General features: G+C 48.0%; 1 protein-coding gene across 4 annotated transcripts in view; it reads left to right on the top strand.

Annotated features, from left to right (window-relative positions):
* Window positions 1-19,654, top strand: part of LOC121278938 (anion exchange protein 2-like) — a 263,881-nt gene extending 244,227 nt beyond the window's left edge. For all 4 annotated transcript variants that reach the window (XM_041189507.1, XM_041189509.1, XM_041189510.1 and 1 more), the window contains 7 exons: window positions 1,756-1,977; window positions 4,171-4,260; window positions 10,086-10,252; window positions 11,461-11,714; window positions 13,917-14,086; window positions 14,304-14,477; window positions 19,514-19,654. In XM_041189507.1, the coding sequence (XP_041045441.1) occupies window positions 1,756-1,977; window positions 4,171-4,260; window positions 10,086-10,252; window positions 11,461-11,714; window positions 13,917-14,086; window positions 14,304-14,477; window positions 19,514-19,594 (1,158 nt within the window). In that variant the 3' untranslated portion in view covers window positions 19,595-19,654. The remainder of the gene's footprint in view (window positions 1-1,755; window positions 1,978-4,170; window positions 4,261-10,085; window positions 10,253-11,460; window positions 11,715-13,916; window positions 14,087-14,303; window positions 14,478-19,513) is intronic.
* The last annotated feature ends 2,393 nt before the right edge of the window (window positions 19,655-22,047 follow it).

Here is a 22,047-nt window from a genome sequence, read left to right on the forward strand (position 1 = left end):
CAGATCCGGCCTCACACACTGACTCCAGGAGTAACAGATCCGGCCTCACACACTGACTCCAGGAGTAACAGATCCGGCCTCACACACTGACTCCAGGAGTAACAGGTCCTGTCTCACACACTGACTCCAGGAGTAACAGATCCGGCCTCACACACTGACTCCAGGAGTAACAGATCCGGCCTCACATACCGACTCCAGGAGTAACAGATCCGGCCTCACACACTGACTCCAGGAGTAACAGATCCGGCCTCACACACTGACTCCAGGAGTAACAGGTCCTGTCTCACACACTGACTCCAGGAGTAACAGATCCGGCCTCACACACTGACTCCAGGAGTAACAGATCCGGCCTCACATACCGACTCCAGGAGTAACAGATCCGGCCTCACACACTGACTCCAGGAGTAACAGATCCGGCCTCACACACTGACTCCAGGAGTAACAGGTCCTGTCTCACACACTGACTCCAGGAGTAACAGATCCGGCCTCACACACTGACTCCAGGAGTAACAGATCCAGCCTCACATACCGACTCCAGGAGTAACAGATCCGGCCTCACACACCGACTCCAGGAGTAACAGGTCCTGTCTCTCGCACTGACTCCAGGAGTAACAGGTCCTGTCTCACATACCAACTCCAGGAGTAACAGATCCGGCCTCACACACTGACTCCAGGAGTAACAGATCCTGCCTCACATACCGACTCCAGGAGTAACAGATCCGGCCTCACATACTGACTCCAGGAGTAACAGATCCTGTCTCACACACTGACTCCAGGAGTAACAGATCCTGTCTCACACACTGACTCCAGGAGTAACAGATCCTGTCTCACACACTGACTCCAGGAGTAACAGATCCTGTCTCACACACTGACTCCAGGAGTAACAGATCCTGTCTCACACACTGACTCCAGGAGTAACAGATCCTGTCTCACACACTGACTCCAGGAGTAACAGATCCGGCCTCACACACTGACTCCAGGAGTAACAGATCCTGTCTCACACACTGACTCCAGGAGTAACAGATCCTGTCTCACACACTGACTCCAGGAGTAACAGATCCTGTCTCACACACTGACTCCAGGAGTAACAGATCCGGCCTCACACACTGACTCCAGGAGTAACAGATCCTGTCTCACACACTGACTCCAGGAGTAACAGATCCTGTCTCACACACTGACTCCAGGAGTAACAGGTCCTGTCTCACACACTGACTCCAGGAGTAACAGGTCCTGTCTCACACACTGACTCCAGGAGTAACAGATCCTGTCTCACACACTGACTCCAGGAATAACAGGTCCTGTCTCACACACTGACTCCAGGAGTAACAGGTCCTGCCTCATATACCGACTCCAGGAGTAACAGGTCCTGCCTCACACACTGACTCCAGGAGTAACAGGTCCTGTCTCATACCAGACTTCCTGAGGGATTAAACCCCTAAAATAAAACCCCTGGGCTCTATAACCTGGGAGTGAAATGCCTTTGCTCAGGACCTTGAGTGCCAAGATCCTCTACCCAGATCCTGTATTATAATGTATGCTAGAATCTGACTTTGGAGTAATATGTCCCCTGGATCACATACTGTTTTCTGATTTCTCACACTCACACATGCAGCCCCCTCCCTCCGCACCTGACCCTGGCATAAGAGGGGTTAGAGGTTGACCAGAGTTGGATTTCTGGGGAAGGGGGATGGGTGGGTCTGGCGTGGGATGAGTTCTGACACTCGGTCTGAGAGATTCTCCCTCATGTTTTTGTAGATTTTCCAGATCCATCCTCTCCGTGGCTGTTCGAATGTTACAGAGAATGTGACCGTGCCGTCCATTGCCTCCCAAAACATAACCAATGGTACAAGTGAAGAGAACAGGAAATGGACAGGGCAACCGAACACTGCACTGTTGTCCCTGGTCCTGATGGCCGGCACCTTCTTCATCGCCTTCTTCTTGCGCAAGTTTAAAAATAGCCGTTTCTTGCCCGGGAGAGTAAGTGTCACTGGTGAGGGCCTGAGAGAAATTCTTCCCTCTCTTGTGTTTCTTCATTTTCCTTTGAGCAGACTGTTTCTGTGTTCCTTCCATCTTGGGAACTGGACGAGGCTGTTCAGCCTCTCGAGCCTCTTTTACTATTCAGTTAAGTCACAACTGATCCGTGTCTCAGCTCCATCCACTGACCTTGTTTTGTAAACAACCGTACCCAGTAGAAACCTTCGTTTTGAAAATTACAATTGAACCGTAGCCTCTCTAGTTTTTTGGAAGAGAGAGTTCCAGATTTCCGCTCCCCTTTTTGTGAAGAAATGCTTCCTGACATCACCCCTGAATGGCCTGGCTCCCTTCTTTTTTTAAAGTTATGCACCTTGTTTTGGACTTGCCCCCAAAGGAAATAGCTTCTGCTTATTATAATCGCAAGACTTGATTTTGTTCTTTAAGTCATCTTAAATATCTCAATTAGAACACCTCTTAATCTTCCATATTTCAGGGAATTCAAGCCTAGATGAGGATATAAGGAATCTGCAAGGGAAATAGACAGGTTGCGTGAGAGGGCAAAAACTTGGCAGATGGAGTTTAATGCAGGAAAGTGTGAGGTCAGGCACTTTGGTAGGAAGAATCAAAAGGCAGACTATTATTTAAATGGAGAGAGACTCCAAACAATTGCAGCACAGAGGATCTGGGTGTTCTTGGGCATGAAACACAAAAAGTTAGCGTGCAAGCGCAGCAAGTAATTAAGAAGGCAAATGGAATTTCGTCCTGTATTGCTCGAGGGTTGGAGTTTAAAAATAGGGAAGTCTTGTTACAACTGTACAGGGTGTTGGTGAGGCTGCACCTGGAGCACTGTGCACAGTTTTGATCCCCGTATTTAAGAAAGGATATACTGGCATTGGAGGCAGTTCAAAAGAGATTCACTAGGCTGATTCCTGGGATGGAGGGGTTGACTTATCAAGAACGGCTAAACAGATTAGGTCTTTGTTCATTTAGAATTTAGAAGAATGAGGAGTGATCTTATTGAAACGTACAAGATTCTGAGGAGGCTTGACAGGGTAGATGTTGAGAAGATGTTTCCACAAGTGGGGGAATCTCGAACTAGGGGAAATAGTTACAGAATAAGGGGACACTCATTTAAAACTGAACTGCAATGGATTTTCTTTTCTCAATGTCTGGAATTCTTTACCCCAGAGAGTTGTGGAGGCGAGATCACTGAAAGTATTTAAAGGGGAGGTAATTAGATTTTTGGAATATCGGGGAGTTGAGGGCTATGAGGAGCTGGCATAAAAGAGGAATTGAGGGCTGGGGCAGATCAGCCATGATCTTATTGAATGATGGGGCAAGCTTGAAGGGCTGAATGGCCTACCCCTGCTCCTATTTCTTATGCCCTCTCAGAAGGAAACATAGCCACTATGGCACCAGTTGGCAACTCACCAAGGTTGCTTAGACAGCACCTTACAAACCCACGATCTCTACCATCTAGAAGGACAAGGGCAGTAGAGACACGTGGGAACACCACCACCTGCAAGTCCCCCTCCAAGCTAGTCACCACCCTGACTTGGAAATATATTACCGTTCCTTCACTATCGCTGGGTTAAAATCCTGGAACTCCCTCCCTAACAGCACTGTGGGTGTACCTACACCACATGGGCTGCAGTGGCTCAAGAAGACAACTCACCACCACCTTCTCAAGGGCAGTTAGGGAGGGGCAATAAATTCTGGCCCAGCAACGTCCACATCCCATGAATGAATAAAAAAAAAATTCATAGACCATGGGAGTTGCTGCAACACTGTCGCGCTTACTCAGTACTAACCCTCCAACAGTGCAGTGCTACTTCAGCACTGACCTTCCAAAAGTGCAGCCCACGACCTTAAACCTCAGCCAAGAGTGCAACCACCTGAAGTGCGCTTTGGATTGTAAGGGACACTGGGCCACTTATAGGACTAGCCAGTAATATTGAACCCCAAAGAATCTGTAATGTAAAAACTGACTGGAAGTGAGAATGTTTTGAGTTAGCTCCTGATGGGTTCAAAAGTTGGATGCAGTGGGCTAAGGAAATTGGTGAAGGATCATTTCTCTGCTCGTAGCCACAGAGCATGTGAATGTCTTAGAACATGAAATACTTGGAAACAAATGAATAATTTTTACCTAACATTTAACAATACTGTCAAGAAGTTAACACTTTATATGTGTTGCAGATTCGCCGTGTGATTGGAGATTTTGGTGTTCCAATAGCTATCCTCATCATGGTTCTGGTTGACTATTCCATCCAGGAGACCTACACCCAGGTGAGAGGCTAACTAGCAGGGTCCCCTCTCCTGTCTTAATATTTCCCAATTATCCCCCCACCCGACTTCTCCAGCAGCACCAGATGGTGTCTGGGACCTTGTTTGATACCCAGGTAGCTATTCATAGAATCTTACGTCACAGAAACATTCCCTTCAGCCCATCATGCCTGTGGTGGCTCTTTAAAAGAGCTGTGCAGTTAGGCCCACTAACCATTTTCTCCACTTCAGGTGTTTATCCAATTCCCTTTTGAAAGTTACTATTGAATCTGCTTTTGGGTATTGACAACCATGAGACAAGACAGTGAGTGACTGATAGATGTTTATAGGACAGAAGGAGTCCATTCAGCCCATCATGCCCACACCAGTCAACAAAGATCTGACTACACTAATCCCATTTTCCAGTGCATCACCCATAAACCTGGAGGATATGGCAACGCAAGTGAATATCTAAATACTTCTTAAATGGTACAAGAGTTTCTGACTTAACCAACCTTTCAGGCAGAGTTCCAGATTCCCACCACTCTCTGGGTGAAAAATTTCTCCTCAACTCCCCTCTTAGCCTTCTACCTCTTACTTTAAATCTATTCCCCCCTGGTTACTGACCCCTCTACTAATGGAAAAAGTGCCTTCCTATCCACCCTATATATGCCCCTCATAATCTTATACACCCCTATCAGGTCCCCTCTCAACCTTTGCTGCTCCAAGGAAAACAGCCCCAGCCTATCCAATCTTTCCTCATAGCTCAGACCCTCCAGCCCAGGCAGCATCCTGGTAAATCTCCTCTGCACCCTCTCCAGTGCAATCACATCCTTCCTATAATGTGGTGACCAGAACCGCATGCAGTACTCTAGCTGTGGCCTAACCAGCATTTTATACAGTTCCAGCATAACGTCCCTGCTCTTGTATTCTATACCTCGGCTAATAAAGGTAAGTACCCCATCTGCCTTAACCACCTTATCTACCTGCCCTGCTACCCTCAGGGATCTATGGATATACACACTAAGGGCCCTCTGATCTTCAGAACTTTCCAAGGTCCTACCATTCATAGTGTAATCCCTTGCCTTGTAATCCTTCGCCTTGTTAGCCCTTCCCAAGTGCATTACCTCACACTTTTCCAGGTTGAATTCCATTTGCCTCTGCTCTGCCCACCTAACCAGTGCATTGATATCCTCCTGCAGGTTACAGCTATCCTCCTCATATTTACCACCTTACCAATTTTCGTGTTATCTGCGAACTTCTTGATCATACCCCTACATTTAAGTTCAAATAATTTATGCACGCCATAAACAGCAAGGGCCCCAGCACCAAACCCTGCGGAACCCCACTGGAAACAGACTTCCAGTCACAGAAACATCCTTCCACCATCATCCTCTGCTTCCTGCCTCTCAGCCAATTTTGGATACAATGTGCCGCTTTGCCTTGGATCCCATGGTCTGTTACTTTCTTAACCAGTCTGCTATGAGGGACCTTATCAAAAGCCTTGCTAAAGTCCATGTAGACCACATCAAATGCCTTACACTCATCAATACTCCTGGTTACCTCCTCAAAAAACTCGATCAAATTTGTCAAACACAGCCTCCCCTTAAATCCATGCTGACTCTCCTTGATTAATCCGTGCCTCTCCAAGTGCAGATATATTCTGTCCCTCAGAATTCTTTCTAGTAACTTCCACACCACTGAGGTTAGACTGACTGGTCTGTAATTTCCTGGTCTATCCCTTCCTCCCTTTTTCGATAATGGGATTTTAGCAGTCCTCTGGCACCTCACCTGTGGCCAGAGAGGATTTGAGAATTACTGCCAGGGCCCCTGATATCTCTTCCTTTGCCTCCCTCAACAGTCTGGGAGACATCTCATCCGGCCCTACGGACTTATCCACTTTTAAGGCCGCTGAACCCACGAGTACCTCCCCTCTCTCTATGTTAATTTCCTCTAATATTTCACAGTCCTCCACCCTGATGTCTATATCTGCATCGTCCTTTTTCATTGTGAAGACTGACGCAAAGTATTCATTGAGGACTGTACCCACGTCTTCTGGGTCCACACACACATTACCTCTATGGTCCCTAATTGGCCCTACTCTTTCCCTAGCTATTCTCTTGCTCTTTACATATTTTAAAAACCCTTTTTAAGCTTGAGGATTAGGTGCAGGAGGTTTGTTGCACTTGTTAGATCTTAGAATGCCTTCCATTACACACAGCCTTCTCTCCTTTATACATATTTTCCCCTTTGCATGCAAATTCCCATTGTTTCACAATGTCTTTGAACTTTACCTCTCTAATAATAACAATCTATCATAGTACCAATTGTACCAGTAATCTTAGGAGAAATAAACACACACAAACTTCTCCTGGCTAAGTGAAACATTTCACTCCCTCTTTTGAATTCAAGCTAGTCTGCTTTATTTAAAAATGCAAATGTTCCCTTTACACCTCACATTCTAAATCTTCCCCCATGTTTACCTACTGAACATTTCAAACCTAGCTTATCTTCTGATACATCAAAGCCTTCAGACCAGCTGCCTTTAATTCATTTAAGTCCCACACACGCGCACGCACACACACACAAACAGATACATAGACATAGATCCCATTATTACTCTATTTTAGAAATTCCAATAATATTATGAAAATTACTGTACCTTCCTGACATCAGCCTTGGTCACCTTGCAACCATATCTCTGTTATATCAGGTCATACATATTTATTTCTATCTGTGCTAACAGTTCATTCATTTTGTTATGAATAAGAACGTGACATAAGAAATAACCTTTGATTCCCTTGCCTAACAAGAATCTATATCTACCGCTGCCTTAAAAGTATTCAATGACCCCATCTCCACTGCCTTCTGGGGCAGAAAGTTGCACGACCCTCTGAGAGAATAAATTTCTCCTCATCTCTGTCCTAAAAGGGTGACCCCTAATTTTAAAACAGTACCCCCTAGTTCTGGGCTCACCCACAAGAGGAAACATCCTTTCCACGTCCACTTTGTCAGTGCCATTCAGGATCTTGTATACTTGAATCAAATCACCTCTCATTCTTCTAAACTCCAGTGGAAACAAGCCCAGTCTGTCCAACCTTTCCTCATAAGACAATCCACCCATTCCAGGTATCAATCTAGTAAACCTCCTCTGAACCGTCTCCAATACATTTACATCCTTCCTTAAATAAGGAGACCAAAACTGTACACAGTATTCGAGTTGCGGTCTCACCAATGCCCTGTATAACTGAAGCATAACATCCTTACTTTTATGTTCAGTCCTTCTCATATTAAAGGATAGCGTTCCATTAGCCGCCTTAATTACTTGCTGTATCTGTATACTAACTTTTAGTGACTCGTACTAGAACACCTAGATCCCTCTGCACCTCAGAATTATGCAGCCGTTCTCCATTTAAGTAAAACTGTGGCTTTGTTCTTCCTGCCAAAGTGAACAACTTCACATTTTCCCACATTAAACTCCATTTGCCAGATCTTTGCCCACTCACTCAACCTATCTATATCCATCTGCAACCTCTTCAAGTCCTCTTCACAACATACTTTCCTACCTATCTTTGTGTCATCTGCAAATTTAGCTACCATGTCTTCACTCACCTCATCTAAGTCATTGATTTAAGTCATAAAAAGTTGAGGCCCCAGCACAGACCGCTGTGGCACTCCACTCGTCACATCCTGCCAATCCGAAAAAGACCTGTTTATGCCAACTCTCTGCTTTCTGCCAGCCAGCCAATCTTCAATCCATTCTAATACGTTACGCACCCTGTGCTTTATTTTCCGTAATAACCTTTGATGTGGCCCTCTGGAAACCCAAGTACAGTAAGCCTGCAGGCTCCACTTTATCCACTGTGTATGTTACCCCTTCAAAAAACTCCAATAAATTGGTTAAACATGATTTTCCTTTCACAAAACCATGCTGACTCTTCCCTATTGCCTTGAGCTCTTCTAAGTGCCCAGCAATAACCTCCTTAATGATCGATTCTAACAAGTTCCCCACAACGGACGTCAAGCTAACTGGCCTATAGTTTCCTGGTTTCTGCGCCTCTCTTCTCGAAGAGAGGGGTTATATTTACTACTTTCCAATCTGATGGAACCTTTCCAGAATCTGGCGAATTTTGGAAAATTATCACCAGCGCATCAACTACCTCATTAGCCACCTCTTTTAAGTCCCTAGGATGTTGTCCATCGGGATCCGGAGACTTGCCAGCCCCCAGCTCCATCAATTTGTTCAGTACCATTTCCCTAGTGATTTAAATTTCACCAAGTTTCACCTCCTGATTTGCAGCTGTTACTGGAATGTTTTTGTATCCTCTATCGTGAACACAGATGTGCACATTCAGATACGGAGCCTTTAACTCTGGCTTTTTACCATTTTTGCAATTTCTGGCCTTATCGGATGGTGAACTCTTACCTTTGTATACTCTGTCTCCTCCTGCCACACTGTGGTTATCGTTACCCAAACTGCTACCCTGCTTTAATATCTTATTGTTTCCCTTTGATTTACGACATCTCCTCTCACATGATCCCTCCACCTCCCATTTCGTTTAAAGCCCTCTACTGCGCTAGTTATGTGACTCGCCAGAACACCGGTCCCAGCGTGGTCCGGGTGACACCCATCCCAGTGGTACAGCTCCCTCTTTCCCCAGTACTGGTGCCAATGCCCCATGAATCGAACCCCATTTCTCCCACACCAGTCTTTGATGCATACATTAATTCCTGTAATCTGATTTACCCTACTCCAATTTGCTTGTGGTTCAGGTAATAATCCAGAGATTATTACCTTTGAAGTTCTGCTTTTTAATTTAGCCGCTATCTACTCATAATCCCTAAGCAGAGCCTCCTAGTCCTGTCTATGTCGTTGGTACCTACGTGAATCATGACAACTGGATTCTCCCCGCCACTGCAAATTTATCTCCAGCCCCAAGCAGATGCTCCGAACCCTGGGCACTGGCAGGCGACACAGTCATCTGGACACAAGCTCTAGGCTGCAGAGAACTGTGTCTATCCCCTTCACTATACTGTCCCCTACTACTGCTGCATTCCTATTTACTCCCCACACTGGAACAGCTTCCTGTACCATGGTGTCATGGTCAGTTCGTTCATCCACCCTGCAGTCCCCACTTTCGTCCACACAGTCTGCAAGAACCTGGAACTCAGTTGGACAGTGTTAATGGCTGAGCCTCCATTTCTACTTTCTCGACCCTCTTCCCCGCCTGACTCTCGAGTGTTTGATGGGAGCAGGGTAGAGGGAGCTTTACTCTGTATCTAACCCGACGCTTACCTGTCCTGGGAGTGTTTGACGGGGCCAGTAAATTGGACTGCACAGTGAGATGACTATTACTCACCTTTCAGTCTGACTTTTGATTAACAGTCCATCCACAAACATTCACTCCCTCCACCACCGATGCACAGTAGCAGCAGTGTGCCCCATCTACAAGTTGCACTGCAGGAACTCACCAAGACTCCTTCGAGAGCACCTTCCAAACCCACGACTGCAACCATCTAGAAGAATAAGGGCAGCAAACACATGGGAACACCACCACCTGGAAGTTCCCCTCCAAGCTTTGCACCATCCTGACTTGGAAATATATCGCTGTTCCTTCACTGACGCTGGGTCAAGATCCTGGAACCCCCTCTCTAACAGCACTGTGGGTGTACCTACACCACATGGACTGCACAGTTCAAGAAGGCAGCTCACCACCACCTTCTCAAGGGCAACTAGGGATGGGCAATAAATGCTGGCCCAGCCAAAGACTCTCACACCCCATGAATGAATAATGTAAAAAGTTATTTGAAAAACTATCCTCTCCCAACCATCTGTGCATTTCTTTCAGAAACTCAGTGTTCCAAGTGGTCTCTCTGTCACCTCTCCGGAGAAGAGAGGTTGGTTCATAAATCCTCTGGGAAGGAACGCTGATTTTCCCATCTGGATGATGTTTGCAAGTCTGATTCCTGCTATCCTGGTCTTCATCCTTATCTTCATGGAAACCATGATCACCACGTGAGTATCTTATGACGAAAGAGTTTGTGCTCAGTTGTGATGTGCTTATGGTCAAGATTTCAGCCCAGTGGATCAGGACTGCCCTATGCTGATTTCACACAGCACCCGCAGACAGGATTGAGAGCAGAGCTTTCACCCATGTCGATTTCAAGAGAGCAATGATAGACTCGTCCCGGGTGTCACTGCCTCATGTTAGCCTGAGCCTCTGTTCCGTAAGAGCAGTTTAACAGATATAGTGAGCTTCGCTCGAGCCAACCGAACTATTCGAGAGAAGTTCACTCCATAGCCCTTTCCATCTGCATTAAGCTGGGTTGGTGGCTGACAGTCATTCTGTGTGACCTTTGTCTGGGCCTCAGCAAAATCATTGAGTCAGTAAATCAGCAAGTGTACTTGTGTTAGTAGTTTCTGATGTCAGACAGACTGGCAATGAACCGGAGCTGCAATGAAGTGACTGGGGAGGGCCTGTGAAGTGATACAGTGACAGAGCGAGGGCCTGTGCAGTGATACAGTGACTGGGGAGGGCCTGTACAGTGATACAGTGACTGAGGGAGGGCCTGTGCGGTGATACAGTGACTGAGGGAGGGTCTGCGTGATGAGACAGTGACTGAGGGAGGGTTTGCGTGATGAGACAGTGACTGAGGGAGGGTCTGCATGATGAGACAGTGACTGAGGGAGGGTCTGCGTGATGAGACAGTGACTGAGGGAGGGTCTGCGTGATGAGACAGTGACTGAGGGAGGGTCTGCGTGATGAGACAGTGACTGAGGGAGGGTCTGCGTGATGAGACAGTGACTGAGGGAGGGTCTCTGCAGTGATACAGTGACTGAGGGAGGGTCTCTGCAGTGATACAGTGACTGAGGGAGGGTGTGCATGATGAGACAGTGACTGAGGGAGGATCTGTGCAGTGATACAGTGACTGAGGGAGGGTTTCTGCAGTGATACAGTGACTGAGGGAGGGTCTGCATGATGAGACAGTGACTGAGGGAGGGTCTGTGCAGTGATACAGTGACTGAGGGAGGGTTTCTGCAGTGATACAGTGACTGAGGGAGGGTCTGCATGATGAGACAGTGACTGAGGGAGGGTCTGTGCAGTGAGACAGTGAGTGGGGTGAAGGGGTGTTTCTGTGCTGCACATTGGTGTTTGGCTGTTGTGATACTCCCAGCAGCTCCAGGTAGTCCTAACTCGATCTCCCCACCCACTGTCCCTGCAGATTAATTATCAGTAAGAAAGAGCGGATGTTGACCAAAGGCTCTGGATTCCACTTGGACCTTTTGATCATTGTGGCAACAGGGGGTGTGGCTGCCTTGTTTGGTTTACCCTGGCTGGCTGCAGCCACTGTCAGAACCGTCACCCATGTAAATGCCTTGACCGTCATGAGCAAATCCGTGGCACCCGGTGACAAGCCAAAAATCCAGGAGGTCAAGGAGCAGCGGGTAACAGGGCTGGTCGTTGCTGTCTTGGTGGGTAAGTGATCATTTTTATTTTGTTTCCCCATTGGATGTGGGTGTCCAATGGGCTAGCATTTATTGCCTATCCCTCATTGCCCTTGTTCAGAGGGCAGTTTAGAGTCAACGCCATTGCTGTGGGTCTGGAGTCACGTGTAGACCAGACCAGGTAAGGACAGTGGATTTCCTTCCCCAAAGGGTATTAGTGACCCAGATGGGTTTCTACAACCATCAACAATGGTTTCATGGTCATGCTAGTCCAGTGACAATACCACTGTACCACTGAGACCACTGTGTCCATCCCTCACTGTGTCCGTCCCTCACTGTGTCCGTCCCTCACTGTGTCCGTCCCTCACTGTGTCCGTCCCTCACTGTGTCCGTCCCTCACTGTGTCCGTCCCTCACTGTGTCCCTCCCTCACTGTGTCCCTCCCTCACTGTGTCCCTCCCTCACTGTGTCCCTCCCTCACTGTGTCCCTCCCTCACTGTGTCCCTCCCTCACTGTGTCCCTCCCTCACTGTGTCCCTCCCGCCCTCACTGTGTCCCTCCCGCCCTCACTGTGTCCCTCCCTCACTGTGTCCGTCCCTCACTGTGTCCGTCCCTCACTGTGTCCCTCCCTCACTGTGTCCCTCCCGCCCTCACTATGTCCTTCCCTCACTGTGTCCCTTGCCACTGTCACCCTCGCCGCTCTCTCCCTCACCATGAGCCTCGCCGCGCTCTCCCTCACCATGACCCTCGCCGCGCTCTCCCTCACCATGACCCTCGCCGCGCTCTCCCTCACCACGACCCTCGCCGCCCTCTCCCTCCCCGTGACCCTCGCCGCGCTCTCCCTCACCACGACCCTCGCCGCCCTCTCCCTCACCACGACCCTCGCCGCCGTCTCCCTCACCACGACCCTCGCCGCGCTCTCCCTCACCACGACCCTCGCCGCCGTCTCCCTCACCACGACCCTCGCCGCCGTCTCCCTCACCACGACCCTCGCCGCCGTCTCCCTCACCGCGACCCTCGCCGCCACCTCCCTCACCGTGACCATCGCCGCCGTCTCCCTCACCACGACCCTCCCGCTGTCTCCCTCACCACGACCATCGCCGCTCTCTCCCTCACCACGACCCTCGCCGCTGTCTCCCTCACCACAACCCTCGCCGCGCTCTCCCTCCCCGTGACCATCGCCGCGCTCTCCCTCACCACGACCTTCGCCGCGCTCTCCCTTCCCGTGACCATCGCCGCTGTCTCCCTCCCCGTGACCATCGCCGCGCTCTCCCTCCCCGTGACCATCGCCGCTCTCTCCCTCACCACGACCCTCGCCGCGCTCTCCCTCCCCGCTACCCTCGCCGCGCTCTCCCTCCCCGCTACCCTCGCTGCGCTCTCCCTCCCCACTACCCTCGCCGCGCTCTCCCTCACCACGACCCTCGCCGCTGTCTCCCTCACCACGACCCTCGCCGCTGTCTCCCTCACCACGACCCTCGCCGCTCTCTCCCTCGCCGCCCTCTCCCTCACCACGACCCTCGCCGCCGTCTCCCTCACCACGACCCTCGCCGCCGTCTCCCTCACCACGACCCTCGCCGCGCTCTCCCTCACCACGACCCTCGCCGCTGTCTCCCTCACCACGATCCTCGCCGCGCTCTCCCTCCCCGCAACCCTCGCCGCTGTCTCCCTCACCACGACATTGCCACTCCTCTCTCATCATCACCATTGCCTGTCTCTCAGCCTTGCCCTCGCCACACTGTCCCTTGCCATCACCCTTGCTGCTCTCTAACCCTCACCATCAAGCACTTGAACCAGCATAGCCACAATCCACATACAGAATGTGAAATCAAAAAATGAATCTTTAACTCCTCGATTAGACAATAAGAAGTTGGCTAGGATTTACCATTACATCTGAGTGACATTAGAATCTTACAGCATAGACAGAGGCCAGTCAGCCTATCCTGATTATGCCGGCTCTTTCTGATAGAGTTATCCAAATAGTTCTACTCACCTTCTCTTTCTCCAAAACCCTGCAAAGTTTCTCCTTTGAGTATTTATTCAATTTTGTTTTCAATTGTTACTATCGAATCTGTTTCCACCACCTTAGAAAGGAGTTGTATAAATGCAAGCTCTTTCCTACTCTCTCTTTCTAATTTCTTTCTTTAATTCTTTGTTACCTTCCTTTCTTTCTCCCCTCCCTTTTAGTTGTTCCCACCTCTTTTTGTTGTGAACACTATGGGACCTTCTATTTTCTAGGCTTGTCCATTGTAATCGGCGAACTCCTACGAAAGATCCCACTGGCTGTGCTGTTTGGGATCTTTCTCTACATGGGCGTCACCTCGTTGAACGGCATCGAGCTGTATGAGCGCCTGCAGTTGCTGCTGATGCCTTCAAAGCATCATCCAGATCATGTGTATGTCCGGAAGGTGAGTCAAACCCCAGGGCAACTCAGTGTTGGGTGAGGGTGGGGGGGGGGGGGTGCGGGGAGAGAGCGGGGAGCGGGGTGAGGCAATGGGTGGAGCCAAGGAGTGGGTTTGGGAAGGAGGCAGTGGATGGGTGGGGTAGGCGGTGGATAAATGACAGGTGGGGCTGCACCTTCAGCTTGGGGTGTGTGTGTGTATAACAGTATTTCCCCATTTACAGGTTAAGACCCTTCGGATGCACTTGTTCACCATTATTCAGGTCTTCTGTCTGGCAATTCTCTGGGCTGTGATGTCCACTGTTGCCTCTCTTGCTTTCCCATTCGTGCTCATCTTGACTGTTCCTTTGAAGGTTTTCGCACTAACCAGAATCTTCACGGATCGAGAGATGAAATGTGTAAGTATTCTTCAGGAGTTATAAAACTCTATTTATTCATTTATTTACTATTTATAACTGGGCAAAGATTAGGGCCAATTAGGGACCATAGAGGTCATCTGTGTGTGGACCCGGAAGACGTGGGTACAGTCCTCAATGAATACTTTGCTTCATGATGGAAAAGGCCGATGCAGGTATAGACATCAGAGTGGAGGATTGTGAAATATTAGAAGAAATCAACATGGAGAGAGAGGAGGTATTAACGGGTTTACTGGCCGTAAAAGTGGATAAATCTGCAGGCCCGGATTAAGTATATCCCAGGTTGTTGAGGGAGGTAAGGGAAGAGATAGCAGGGGCCCTGGCAGTAATTCTCAAATCCTTTCTGGCCACAAGTAAGGTGCCAGAGGACTGCTAATGTTGTCCTATTATTAAAAAAGGGAGGAAGGGATAGACCAGGAAATTACAGGACAGTCAGTCTAACCTCAGTGGTGGGGAAGTTACTAGAAAGAATTCTGAGGGACAAAATATATCTGCACTGGGAGAGACACAGATTAATCAGGGTTAGTCAGCATGGATTTGTTAAGGGAAGGTCATGTTTGACAAATTTGATCAAATTTTTTCAGGGGGGTAACCAGGAGTATTGATGAGTGTAAGGCATTTGATGTGGTCTACATGGACTTTAGCAAAGCTTTTGATAAGGTCCCTCATGGCAGACTGGTTAAGAAAGTAACAGCCCATGGGATCCAAGGCAAAGTGGTAGGTTGGATCCAAAATTGGCTGAGGGGCAAGAAGCAGAGGGTGATGATAGAGGGATGTTTCTGTGACTGGAAGCCTGTTTCCAGTGGGGTTCTGCAGTGCTCAGTGCTGAGACCCTTGTTGTTTGTGATGAACATAAATGGTTTGGACTAAAACGTAGGGGGTGTGATCAAGAAGTTCACGGATGGAACATACATTGATAGGGTGGTAAATAGTGAGGAGGATTGGTGTAAACTGCAGGAGGATATCAATGGACTGGTCAGGTGGGCAGAGCAATGGCAAATGGAATTCAACCCCGAAAAGTATGAGGTAATGCACTTGAGGAGGGCTAGCAAGACAAGGGATTACACTATGAATGGTAGGACCCTGGAAAGTACTGAAGATCAGAGGGAGCTTGGTGTGAATATCCAAAGGTCCCTGAGGGTAGCAGGGCAGGTAGATAAGGTGGTTAAGAAGGCATATGGGATATTTGCCTTTATTAGCTGAGGCATAGAATACACAAGCAGAGAGATTATGCTGGAACTGTATAAAATGCTGGTTAGGCCACACCTGGAGTACTGTGTGCTGTTCTGGGCACCACATTATAGGAAGGATGTGATTGCACTGGAGAGGGTGCAGAGGAGATTTACCAGGATGCTGCCTGGGCTGGAGGGTCTGAGCTATGAGGAAAGATTGGATAGGCTGGGGTTGTTTTCCTTGGAGCAGCGAAGGTTGAGAGGGGACCTGATAGAGGTGTATAAGATTATAAGGGGCATAGATAGGGTGGATAAGAAGGCACTTTTTCCATTAGAACCATAGAAAAGTTACAGCACAGAAGGAGGCCATTTGGCCCATCTTGTCCATGCCAGCCAGAGGACACCCAGGTGCCCTTTCTAATCCCACCTTCCTGCACCCGACCCATAGCCCTGCAGCTTACAGCACTTAAGGTGCAGATCCAGGTACTTTTTAAAAGAGTTTAGAGTTTCGCCTCTACCACCAACTTGGGCAGCGAGTTCCAGACATCCACTACCCTCTGCATAAAAAACTTCATCCTCCTGTCTCCCCTACACCTTCTGCCACTTATCTTGAATCTATGTCCCCTGGTTCTAGAATTCTCCACCAAGGGAAACAATTTTATCCTGTCCACTCTATCTATTCCCTCATAATTTTGTACACTTCAATCAAGTCACCTCTCAGCCTTCTTTGTTCTAAGGAAAATAAGCCCAACCTATCTAATCTCTCCTCGTAGCTACACTTTTCTAACCCTGGCAACTTTCTTGTAAACATCCTCTGCACTCTCTCCAGAGCTATTACATCCTTCCTGTAATGTGGTGACCAGAACTGCAACACAATACTCCAGTTGTGGCCTCACCAGTGTTTTATACAATTCCAACATTATATCCTTACTTTTATATTCTATACCTCTGCCAATGAAGGAGAGCATTCCATATGCCTTCTTTACAACCTTGTCTACTTGAACTGCTGTCTTAGTAGAGGGGTCAATAACCAGGGGGGCCATAGATTTAAAGTAAGAGGTAGAAGGCTAAGAGGGGAGTTGAGGATAAATTTTTTCACCCAGAGGGTGGTGGGAGTCTGGAACTCACTGCCTGAAAGGGCGTTTGAGCCAGAAACTCTCGTAACATTTGAGAAGTATTTAGATATTCACTTGCGTTGCCATAGCCTCTAGGGCTATGGGCCAGCATGATCCTCAATTAGTAAACAGTTTTGGCAGACAAGAGCTGATGGTGCTTTGTTCAAACATAGAGAAAAAAAGGTACAGAAAGAGGCCCTTCAGCCCAGCATGACTGTGTTGGCCAAAAATAGAAGCATACAGTCTGATCCCACTCCCCAGTTCTTGATCTGTAGCCCTGTGCATCATAGCACCTCAAGTGAATGTGCAACATTTTTTAAAACACAATTTTATTCACTTCAATTAAACCTCCTCTCAACCTCCTCAATTCCAAAGAAAACAACTTCAACCTATCCAGTCACGGTTAAAATTTTCCAGTCCTGGCGACATCTTCACATATCTCCTCTGTGCCCTCTCTGGATTGATCGCAGTGACCAGAACTTTATACAGTACTCCAACTGCGGCCTAACTAGTGTCTTATGCAGTTCTAGCATATGTTACAATCCCCATTGAGACCAATAACTTTTAAGATATTTAAATTTCCAATGACTGACTGAAAGGATCACCCAATAAGATTTCATGTTTTAAGGAATTTTCTGAAACAAACTAAAGGCACCATTGATTAAATACTATTTTTGTAGGCATCTTATACTCTAAATTACAGCAAAGCTTCCCCATTTAACTTTAAAAAATCCACTGCCATGTTTACACTTTACACAATCTCCAAAGTGGACACTTCATTCTCCTGGGACCAATGCAATCAGCCCCTGAAGCTCTGCAACTTCTAATCCCAGAACTGACTTTCACTATAAGGATTACACTGGAGATTCCTTCCATTTAGCTCAACCTAGGCAAATCTTCCAGCCTCCTTTAGCTCCTCAAGAACTCTATCTCTCTGTCTCTTCAGTCTGAGCTTAAGCCTGCCACACAGACACGCACACGCACATAGACACACACACACAGGCGCACACACACACAGACACACACGAACACACACAGACACACAGACACAGACAGACGCACACACACACAGAGCAGGACTAGCTGCCTCTGCCCTGCTGACTGTGTCTCATTCTCCTGACTGACTTGTATCAGTGAGTTTCAGGGATATCTTGCTATGGACACTTCCCTTCACAAAACCCACCTTCATGGTCGTGTGAACCACAAGGACCTTGTATCCAGGTAGAAATGCTAATTAGCTATCCTCTAGACCCTCAAATCCATTCTATCTTGGAATTACACAGACATTCAAGATACCTGTGAGTCTGTAAGCACGTAGCTACTTCTGTCAGGCGATCTGCTGTAATGATATATCATGCTCGTCTGTCTTACATCCATCATCACACATCCACGAGTCACAGCCTGCCAACTTGAAAATGCTCCATTTATGCCTACGTTTTGCCGTCTGCCTATTAACCAATCCTCTATCCATACTAATATACTACCCCCAACTGCTTGAGCCCTTATTTTGCCTTTAGGCTTTAGTGTAGAGCTATATGGAATGCCTTTTGGAAATCCAGGTGTCCCACATGTACTGGTTCCCCTTTAATCTACCTTCCTCTTTACATCCTCAAACAATTCTAGTAAATTTGTCAGAGTTTCTTTTTTGTAAAACCATGCTTACTTGTTCTAAATATACTATACTTTGCTAAATGCATTGTTAAGACTTCCTTAATAGTAGAAAAAATGTCTATCTGTTCCCTATTGCTTATTTAATCCTCCTTCCCCCTGTACAGCTGAGCCACCAGTGGTGCTGTGGACTTGGCTCCTGCTGCACTTCCCAGAAGAACTAGTGCCATAACCAGCTCACCAGTTAAAACTGAATACCAGTCAGAGAGCAAGAGGCTCTAAGAGGACTCCTGCATCCCTAGTCTGGTCCTCCTTACCTGCTTGGCAGCCACCCATTCTCCCTCTGCCTGCGTGCCTTGAAACTGCGTGGTGACCACCTCCTGAAACGTGCTATCCACATAGCTGTCACCAGCTAGTGGTCAATCTCCAAAACCTGGAACTCAAACTTCAGCTGAAGACACTTCCTACACCGGTGGTTTTCAGGGCCCGAGCTTCCCACATGGCACAGAATGTGCATTAGACAGGACTGAGGTGTCCTGACATGCCTTTATTCATTAGACAAGTGGCTAAATTTAACAGAAATAAATTTAAGACTTAACCTACCTATAACTGAAGCTAGATCAAATAACTAAGTTAAATATCAACCTGTAACATATCCTCACTACCCCTTCTTGTGATGTAACATCCTCTTCCTCCATGATTACTGTGACGTCACTTTTTCAAACTCCCCTCAGTGTTTGTTTTCTGTGTGCTTTTCCAATTCTGTGCCAACTGCTTTGCCCAGCCAGATATGGCAGTGAATGGCTAAACTGGTTGACCGCCAAAATCAGTTCACATCTTGAGCACTTGGCCTTAAGAGACCGGAGATGAGGGCCATAGGGGAATGGCCGGAGTAGGGAGTGAGTAATGGCTTTAGACGGGACATGTGTATCAAAGGTAGGTGCATCCTTACAGCTTTCTAAAGTCCAGTCCATACACTCAGTCTCAGCTGTCCATTGTCCAGTTTATATGACCTCCCAATCTGTGCGTGACCTGCGGTATGTTTGCTGTCAGTGTTGGCCTAGCTGACGTATTGGAACCTCTGTTTATCTTTCTGCTGACACATCACGTTCTTTCCCTGCAGCTCGACGCTGATGATGCCCAGCCCACCTTTGACGAGAAGGATGGTCTGGATGAGTATGATGAGCTTTCAATGCCAGTGTGAGTGGACACTGAGGCCTTAGAACAAACTCTAAACCAAGCATGGCACTGGTTGGAGGCGAAGGATTGAGGGGCAGCAGCCAATGCTGGTGCCTCATCAGCACCTGTCGTCTTCAGCACCTGTTGTCTTCGACACCTGTCGTCTTCAGCACCTGTCGTCTTCAGCACCTGCCACCCTCGACACCAGTCATCTTCGACACCTGCCGCCCTCAGCACCTGTCGTCTTCAGCACCTGTCGTCTTCAGCACCTGCCGCCCTCAGCACCTGTCATCTTCAGCACCTGCCGCCCTCGACACCTGTCATCTTCAGCACCTGCCGCCCTCGACACCTGTCATCTTCAGCACCTGTCATCTTCAGCACCTGCCGCCCTCGACACCTGTCATCTTCAGCACCTGCCGCCCTCAACACCTGTCATCTTCAGCACCTGCCGCCCTCGACACCTGTCATCTTCAGCACCTGTTGTCTTCGACACCTGCCGCCCTCAGCACCTGCCGCCCTCGACACCTGTCATTTTCAGCACCTGCCGCCCTCAGCACCTGTCATCTTCAGCACCTGCCGCCCTCAACGTCAATCTTGGTCAGAATGTGTCAGTATCAACTTCTGTTAGCTTGAACATTTGTCAGTATCAGCATCCACCTTGATCAGCTTTTCTTCAATGGGATAAGAGGGACGAGTTGGGACCAAACTTGGTGGTGTTAGCAGCAATAGAAACCGCAGTCTACAATCGGCCATGGATTCGGGGGCTGATACTTTCAAAGTCAATGACCTCAAAAGAGAAAAACCACGTACAAAGCCATGCGAGTGTTCCAGAAACTTCTGTGAAGGTCTTTAAAATACCAAAGACAGTCCACTCTCTTTACTTTTTAACTTCCTTCAGTGGTGTAAATCCGGTGTTGAGCTAATGGTGTCAGCTCCTAGTGACGTTGGGACCATTACTGTCTGTTAAAGCTTTGAGTGCTTAAAGCACTCCATTCCCAGACACAGCCAGTGGGTGTCATTTTACCATCGAGGTATTGTCAGATTAACAGTCCATGGTTTCATCCCCCACCCAAAGTTCCTAATTCAGGGATAATCCAACAGCTCATTGCATTTGATTGTGATTGAATTCCAAGACCCAAGAGGCCAAACCCAAAAGTGGGTCAAGGACAATGGCTGGTCTTGGACTGACTGGCAATTTTTATTGAAACACTTAAAATCTTTTAGCCTGGAGATGTGATATGGAGGCATTAGGGGTCCTACATTCAACTCCAGTTGACTGTTTGGAAGCTTCCACTCGGAGCCGCTCTGTACACCAGCTGAGTGGCCTCCCTACAAAGGGAGTTCACTCCCTCAGGTACTGCAGCCCCCCACGTGGCGGATGCTCCAGGATCTGAGGAGAGCAGTCTCTTGTCTTAAGATCCCATTTCAATGTCTGAGTTACACACATGCCCAGCCCAGATTGAAATACTCTTCCCCGCTCACTGGAAGGGTTAGATGCCAGATGCAGTTTCAAACCAGTGTCTAATGTGGCTTTGCCACGGAGCTACACCAGTTAGCATCATATTGGCAATGTAGGGGGAAACTTTACTCTGTATCTAACCCTGTGCTGTACCTGTCCTGGGAGTGTTTGATGGGGACAGTGTAGAGGGAGATTTACTCTGTATCTAACCCCGTGCTGTAGCTGTCCTGGGAGTGTTTGATGGGGACAGTGTAGAGGGAGCATTACTCTGTATCTAACCCCGTGCTGTACCTGTCCTGGGAGTGTTTGATGGGGACAGTGTAGAGGGAGATTTACTCTGTATCTAACCCCGTGCTGTAGCTGTCCTGGGAGTGTTTGATGGGGACAGTGTAGAGGGAGCATTACTCTGTATCTAACTCCGTGCTGTACCTGTCCTGGGAGTGTTTGATGGGGACAGTGTAGAGGGAGATTTACTCTGTATCTAACCCCGTGCTGTACCTGTCCTGGGAGTGTTTGATGGGGACAGTGTAGAGAGAGCTTTACTCTGTATCTAACCCTGTGCTGTACCTGTCCTGGGAGTGTTTGATGGGGACAGTGTAGAGGGAGCATTACTCTGTATCTAACCCCGTGCTGTACCTGTCCTGGGAGTGTTTGATGGGGACAGTGTAGAGGGAGCTTTACTCTGTATCTAACCCCGTGCTGTAGCTGTCCTGGGAGTGTTTGATGGGGACAGTGTAGATGGAGCTGCCAGAAATGATTAGTTTTCAAATCTCCCACACTAACATTCCTCATTGCAATGAAGAAATAATCCATAAAATAAAAAAGAACAGGAAGACAAAACCATGATTCACTCCAGTCGCTCCAGTTCTTGATAGAAATCTGTTTGATTTGCATATTGAGTGAAGTTAATGAAGAGGAAAGAACTTGCTGAGCTGCTGAAGATTCAGGATGTCCTTATTGAATATTTGGCCCCTAAGAAACGTTCCATAATTAACTAAGATTTCACTGCACAAACCAAA

This window comes from Carcharodon carcharias, chromosome 6 (genome assembly GCF_017639515.1).
Source record: "Carcharodon carcharias isolate sCarCar2 chromosome 6, sCarCar2.pri, whole genome shotgun sequence".
NCBI classification, from domain to species: Eukaryota; Metazoa; Chordata; class Chondrichthyes; order Lamniformes; family Lamnidae; genus Carcharodon; species Carcharodon carcharias.